Source organism: Lygodium microphyllum, chromosome 24 (genome assembly GCF_053477565.2).
Source record: "Lygodium microphyllum isolate KBCC chromosome 24, Lygodium_microphyllum_v1.1.10, whole genome shotgun sequence".
In the NCBI taxonomy this organism is placed as follows: Eukaryota; Viridiplantae; Streptophyta; class Polypodiopsida; order Schizaeales; family Lygodiaceae; genus Lygodium; species Lygodium microphyllum.
This window is the reverse complement of record NC_141158.1, coordinates 107115915-107123786: the sequence shown is the minus strand read 5'-3', so window position 1 is coordinate 107123786 and position 7872 is coordinate 107115915. Positions and strand designations below refer to the sequence as shown.

The window sequence follows — 7872 nt, the reverse complement described above, 5'->3', positions numbered from 1 at the left end:
ATGTATAGGGGATTGGCTGATCTGGTCAATGGTTCAGATGCAGTTGATACTAATATCGCTGGGATTGGTGTGGGTAGGAGAATAGTATTGCCATCTAGATTTACAGGTGGACCAAGATTCATGTACCAATTATATCAAGATGCTATGGCAATTGTGCATAGCAAAGGTAAACCTGATTTGTTTATCACCATGACATGCAATCCTAAGTGGTCTGAAATTACAGATGCTTTGTTGCCTGGTCAAAGTGCACATGATCGACCAGATTTAACTGCTAGAGTTTTTCATTTGAAACATAAGGACATGATGCAGTCGATAGTGAAAAAGGAGTTGTTTGGTAAAGTTGCTGGATATGTGTCCGTCATAGAATTCCAAAAGAGAGGCTTGCCTCATTCACATACTCTCTTGATATTAGAACCACGCTTTAAGCCACTAGAAGCACGTCATTATGATAGACTGGTGTGCATTGAGCTACCTGATAAGGAAAGGTTTTTGAATTTGTATCGAATTATTACTAAATGTAACATACATGGTCCGTGTGGTGAGTTCAATCCAAAAAGTGCTTGCATGGTGGACGGAAAGTGTATAAATGATTATCCAAAAAAGTTTATATATACAACTACAGTTGATAAAACTGGTTATCCTTTATACAGACGTCAAGAGGATGGAAGGACTCATAATGCTAATGGTAACCTCTTGGATAACCGATGGATAGTGCCTTACAATCCTTATTTGAGTTCCAAGTATAGTGCTCACATAAATGTTGAGGTTTGCTCGACAATTGCAGTTATCAAATATTTGTATAAATATGTATATAAGGGCCATGATCGAGCAACCATTCGGTTTACAAGTATGCGTGGTTCCGGATCCAATGATATTGACACGAAAAATATTGATGCACAAAATATTGATGAGATTGAGAGGTACTTAGATGCACGATATATTTCAGCTTCTGAAGCATGTTGGCGAATATTTGAATTCAAACTTCATGATGAGAAACCCAATATTCAACGATTGCAAATACATTTACCTGGAGAGAATATTGTTTCCTTTCGTGACTCTGATAACATTTGAGATGTGGTGCAAAATGAAAATGCTCAAAAAACAACTCTCACAAAATGGTTTACATGCAATCGTTTGCACCCTGATGCTAACACAGTTCTCTATCAAGACTTTCCAATGTTTTGGGTTTAGAATGCACGCAAAAAAATGTGGACAAAGAGAAAGCAAGGGAACACATGTGGTAGAATATACTTTGTTTCACCTACGTGTGGAGAAAAATACTATTTGCACCTACTACTCACTGTATGCAAGGGGTGCACATCCTTTGAGGCATTGCGTACGATTGATAATGTGGTATATTCAACTTTTAAGGAGGCTTGCATTGCAAAAGGAATGTTGGAAACAGATGATGAATGGCAAATGTGTTTGCGTGAAGCTGCATTGATGCAAACCAGTGCTCAATTAAGAAATTTGTTTGCATCCATCTTGGTATTTTGTTCACCTGCCCGACCTGGGGCTCTATGGGAAGAGTTCTTAGGTCCGTTGACAGAGGATATAAAACATCGACTCTCCTTGCAAAATGGACGAAATGTTGATATGAAAGATGAGGCCAATAATCATGCATTGATGCATATTCAAAAACTTTTAGATCAACATGGACGCAATTTGGCAGAGTATCATGGATTGCCTGAGGTGACAATGCAAGAGTACACAAATCCTTTGATCCTTGATGAACAACTATATGATAAGGTAGAACAAGAGAATACCTTCTTAACAATGCAAGCTTTGTTGAATGATGGACAAAGAAATTGTTTTATGGCAATAATGAATGCTATTGATAGTGGTTTGGGTAAACCATTTTTCTTAGATGGCCCAGGCGGTTCTAGAAAAACATTCCTATATAAATGTTTGCTTGCAAAGCTTCGCAATCAAGGTCGCATTGTAATAGCTACAGCATCCTCTGGTATTGCTGCATTGCTTTTGACACATGGTCACATTGCCCATTCAAAGTTCAAAATTCCATTGCAGGCTAATAATAATTCTACATGCAATATACCAGTTCAAAGTCACCTTGCAACACTGTTAAAAGAGCCAAGTCTTATTTTGTGGGATGAAGCTCCTATGTTGCATCGTAATACCTTTGAGGCACTGGACAGAACTTTAAAGGATATAATGCAGTGTGATATTCCATTTGGTGGTAAAGTTATTCTACTAGGTGGAGATTTTAGGCAAATATTACCTATTATACCAAAGGGTACCCGCGAGGATATTGTCGGTGCTACTGTATGCTGTTCCAATTTGTGGCAATATTTCAATGTTTTGAAACTTACACAAAATATGCGGGTCGCATCAGATCAAGATCAGTTTGTTGCATGGTTGCAAGACATTGGAGATGGAAAAGATTTGACACATACTAATAATATATTGCAAATTCCACCTGCATTGTTGTTAAAGGGAGGATCTATGCAAGACTTGATCAATTTTGTCTATTGTGAAATGAATTGTGTAATTGATTACAAAACGTTCTTTAGTGGACGTGCCATTCTTGCACCTCGAAACAATGATGTGGAAATGATAAACAATCATGCATTACAGCTGATGCCAGGAGAGGTTAAACAATACTACAATGCTGATTCTGTGGATAGAACCAAGGAGAACTCATTCCTCTATTCTCTGGAATATCTAAATTCCCTTGACCTCGGTGGAGGTATTCCTCCTCATATTTTACTACTCAAAGTAAATGCTCCAATAATACTGCTCAGGAACTTGAATCCTTTTAAAGGTTTATGCAATTGTACTAGGCTGGTATGCAAGGCTTTCAATAACAAGTTCATTGATGCAGAGATAATTACAGGGACCAATATTAGTGACAGAGTTTTTATCCCGAGGATAACTTTCATCCCAACTACACTGAAACTTCCTTTCTCAATAAAATGCTTGCAATTCCCAGTCCGTTTGGCGTTTGCAATGACAATCAACAAATCTCAAGGCCAAACGTTATCATGTTTGGGGATATATCTAAAAACCCCAGTCTTTACTCATGGTCAACTCTATGTTGCTTTCTCAAGAGTAAAGTCTCCAGACAGATTGAAAGTCTTGATTAATGAGAAACAGAACATGGTAAATGGTACCATCAATATTGTATATAATGAAGTTTTACAGAAAGTATTGTAACCTCTATTTTTTCAAAAGTGTAATGTTTGTTCTCTCGTATTATATTTGCATAATGTTTTTATTTCAATACAATCAAAGCCTTTTTTTCTTCTTTGTTCACATATCTATAAAATGTAGTGTTGTACTTTCTTATGTTCTTTTTCGGTAGTGAGTTCTTCATCGATGAAAAGCAAGTTTGACTTATTTTCTCTGATTTAATACTTTAATTTTTTAATCATATCTCTCATGTATGGATAGATATTCATGATTTTATGTGGAGTTAGACGTATGCTTGTTTTACTATATGAGAACATTGTGTTTAAATTATTTCTACCATAAAAAGTTATTTGAGCTTTCTATCATTTTGTATTTGCATAAAAATTTTGGTGCAATATCATCAAAGTTTATTTATTCTTTTTTAATCATATATTTTCAGGAAATGAACTATTTTACTGTCTCCTATTCTTTTTAAGTATTAAGGTTTTCAAAGAAAAGTAAGTTCAACTTTTTTTCTTTAACAAAAAATGAAATGTTTTAATCTCTCATGCTCTTTTGAAATATTATATTCCTTGAATAGAACCATGTTTGACTTATTTTCTATGAAATTTTGTTTGCATTTATACAAAAGTAAGTTTTGAGAAATTATCATGTATAAAGTTCTTTTATACAATATGCATTACAAACTCTTTTTCTCTTCTAAATTGGTCTTCTAATTTCAATATTGTAAAGTCATTTTTTTTCCTTTTTTAAAAATTCAATCAATATTACTAATTTTTATATTTTCTAAATTTTATTGATAGATGACCCAAACAGTATTTTAATATTATCGTGCCTCTCCCTTATCAAATGAGACTTCAAGAAGCATTGCGAACTATTGCTACGGATGATATTATCCATAGAACTTTGGCTAGGGTAATTGAAAGATTACCCAATGATGGATTTACTAATGGAAACACTCCTTTATATGTAGAAATTTTATATTTTGGATGGATCCAATGCTACTATGTTGGACAGACAGATGTTGAGTACTTCATATCTCGGTCCCACACTAGACACATACCGAATGACTGGAGTAAATGGGAGTTCCAAGATTTATCATGTTTTGTAACTTTGCATCAGTTTCATCCAAATTCCGCCGACTGCTCTACTAATGTTAGAGCCAATCATATCACGTCCCCAGGTAATACTTACTCACCATTTTCATTAATTTTTTGCTTTATAAATTTAATATTGTTATTTCTAAAGTCTTTTTTTTTTCGTTTTTAGATGTTGCAGCACAATCTGGAGCGGGGCGTGTCACAGCTTCGCCCACACATGTTCCCTGTGCTAGATCCACTATTGATAATTCATGTAAGAAGAGAAAGCTTTCTTTTCGAGAGTTGATTTTCGATAGTACAACTATCTTTTTGAAAACATTATATACTTTCTTTTCCATTTACCTGTTGTTATAGTTGGAATTCTTTCAGTGATATTTAAAAATCACTTTTGCTTCAGTTATGTTTTCCAATTATTATGGTTGAGATAATCAATGTTATTGTATTGAATTGTTAGATTTTATAATGAAGTTTAAAAATTGCAAGACTATTTGATTCATTACTAAGTGGAAGAATGTGTGAACAAATTAAAACATCTGTGCCTCACATCCCGGCGCGAAGCGCCGGGAGAAAGCTGGCACGTAGCGTCGAGCTGAGTCTAGGCGCGGAGCGCCTAGTCATATCTATAACTTATGATTTAGGATGATGCATGAAATCTTATGGTTATGATATCATAACATGATCTATAATTTCATATGCAATCCATATTCCAAAATCATTTCAAGTAGGATGTCACATTGTATGACCCTTCACAATATATAATTTCACAATTCATCTCTTCTCAATAATTTAGACATATAGTCAAGGTTCCATGATGTGTATAATTCCATATTACGCTTTCAGTTATTCTAGCCCCTATCCTTAGATATTGGTGCTTTGCATATGACAAGGTTTGTAATGTCACATTTATGTACTTTCAATATTGCTTGTTCCCTGCTTAGTAATAGCACAACCACATGAGCATCTAAGCATCTTTAAAATCATTGTGTTATATAACAACCTATTTATGTTCATGCATCCCTTGCATAGTTCCTATTTTCAAAGCACAAGGTACATATAAATACTCTCCTCCTTTTCTGAACAACCCTTTCTTGATTCTTAATGCCTCCCATATAGCTCATTTAGGCTCTAGATGTGATTTTAAGATAATGACATGATCTCCATTTCTTGTCTTTTACAAGGGTAAGTCCTAGTATTTCATTTTGTCAAAACATTTTCTCATATGCAAGGCCTCTAGCAAGTACAAAGTGTAACTTGGCAAGGCTTTGGTGGGTATTCTTGACTTTGATCAAGCATTGCTTTCTACCAATTCTCCTTGGGTATTGTATGGTAGGATTGTAATCCTACGAGTGATACTATCAACAAAGATATTATTGCTACGAAGGATCTGCAAGATAACCTTGTTGCTTTTCTTTAGAAATAGCGGAGTTGTACTAATCTCATGACTTTGACGATAAGGATATCATTAGAGATAGTTCCTCCATGGAATGTTGATTAAGGGCACTTGCACTATTAGGTTTGCATCAAGCAATTAGTCTCGCGTATTGAGGGCTTACCAACTTTTGGCTAGACTTTCCAACACTTTACCTTAATTGATGAAGTTACTCACGTTGTCATCATTTCTTCATGACCCTCTCCACACAAATTTGTTAAGATCCTATGTATAGCTTTATTATTTTACACAAATTTCTATTTGTAATTAGCAATATCATAGAAGTCACAATTTCATTTATGCTTTAGCATCTTGTTTTAGTCATGCATAATTTGCAAATCATCTCTTTACAATTTAAGTCATCACTTATATCATCTTTTTTTTTTTGTTATTATAATAAGAATATCACCCATGTTTTTCATTTGTGATGAAGGTGTAACCATGCCATCGTCATATCAATCATTGTTTAGAAGTTTGTAGTTACAAATCAATCCCATAATATGCATTCTAATGTCAACCTTCTTACAAATAGAATCTATTAAAGTGTTTGTCTAATTGCATTTATATGTCTCTAGTATTATATTGCCAATGAATTTCATTCACACATGTGTATTTGCTTCTAATTATAGATTGGAGTGAAGTATTCTCCAATGGCAAGAACCATACATTGAAAAACTAAAAGAAAATGCTTCTTCCAATAAGATAGGTACTTTAAGGTAGTCCCACAACAAGGCAATGGTGCAATTGTATGTATTAGCTATAAATCTAGGTTCATCTTTACTTGTGAGGTTTTGAGAGAGTCTAGGAAATGGTCTTTTCAATCAAGAAAAATTGTGTTAGAAAAATTAGAGTCCCCTAGTTGTAGATTATCACAGATTCTTTTAGTATTTTTCATATTATCATTATAGATTTTTCCTATAATGGTTCTTCATTTCAAATTTTTTGATGTTTTTTGTAAATATGCATTAATGTAATGATAGAGAGAAAGACATGAAGAGAGAGAAAGAAGAAGAGGGGATGATGAAAGCTAGAAAGAAGGTGAAGAGACTTGATTATTCATAATTGATGCTCTAATTGATTCTCTCAACACCTTGTATACCCCATCGGTTTGATCATATATTTTCCCCATGTTAACCCCATGTCTATGCCATCTATCCCACTCTTTACATAGAAAAGGGTAGGTTTGTTGGCCACATCCTCCTTGCACTTACTATGGAATGTTCACCATCACTCCTCTTGAGCTCATGAATGCCATAGTATTTCTTTATTTTCATTCCACACTCCTATACTTCTTCTCTCACCTCTCTTTTTATTTCTTTTTCTTTGATGTCTTGATTTATGTGTGTATGTATGTATGTATGTATGTATGTATGTATGTATGTATGTATGTATGTATCCTCAACCTCTCAGCCTATCACGGGATGCTACTGAGGACATGAGGGGAAGGGTCCCTTTATATAGTACAAGAACCTCACTTGCAGTGGGAACTGAATATCGTCTTGAAGGATGGATTTTAGGCCCCGGAACGTGCCTAAAAATAGGAGAAAAATGTGGAAATGCGGGGAAAAATGCTCAACCACGAAGGCGACGGCTCGACCTAGGACGATTTTAAGCGTCAAGTGCTTGACGGGCGCCCGTACGACACTCCGAGAATTTTCATAATTTTTCCATGCGCCTGTGCCAGTCAATGGAGCTGCCAGTCAGTGCAGGATGTCGAGACGAGCTCATAGAAATTTTCAGACTGACGATCGGAGTCCGTATGCGGAAACTGGACGAGAACCGGCCGGGGTGCCCACAAAGGGGGCCAAATTTGAAATTTGAAGGGGTGTGATTAGTGGGGGGTGCCCTTTGGCCCCTCCACCCCTCTATTTTTTTCGTGGGGGGGAAGGAAGTGCCGTGCAAGCAACGACGCGAAAAAAACGCGCGCCCCCCCCCCCCCCCCCCCCCCCCCCCCCCCCCCCTCCCCCAATCATGATCATGCTTGACACACAAGCTATGGAGTACATCATGCCAGGCTTCTACATCTATCCTACACTCCGTATCGCCGGTCTCCGCTCCCGCAATGGTGGACTGTAGAGAGAGAGAGAGAAAATCAGTCTTTCTCTCTCCTCCTTCTCTCTCCTCTTAACCCCCGTTCGTGCGTGGAAGAGTGTAATGGAAATGGATGGCCGGATGGATGCCGATTCTTGATGA

At 36.3% G+C, this 7872-nt stretch overlaps 1 protein-coding gene across 1 annotated transcript; it reads left to right on the top strand.

The window, feature by feature from the left end:
• Window positions 1-1071, top strand: LOC148015494 (uncharacterized). Its single transcript, XM_087665215.1, has one exon. The coding sequence runs from the start codon at window positions 1-3 to the stop codon at window positions 1069-1071; it is 1071 nt and encodes a 356-aa protein (XP_087521341.1).
• Window positions 1072-7872: the final 6801 nt, after the last annotated feature.

What these genes read in the sequence shown, in the direction of transcription:
- LOC148015494 (XM_087665215.1), top strand. Translation starts at nt 1, where the DNA reads ATGTATAGGGGATTGGCTGATCTGGTCAATGGTTCAGATGCAGTTGAT.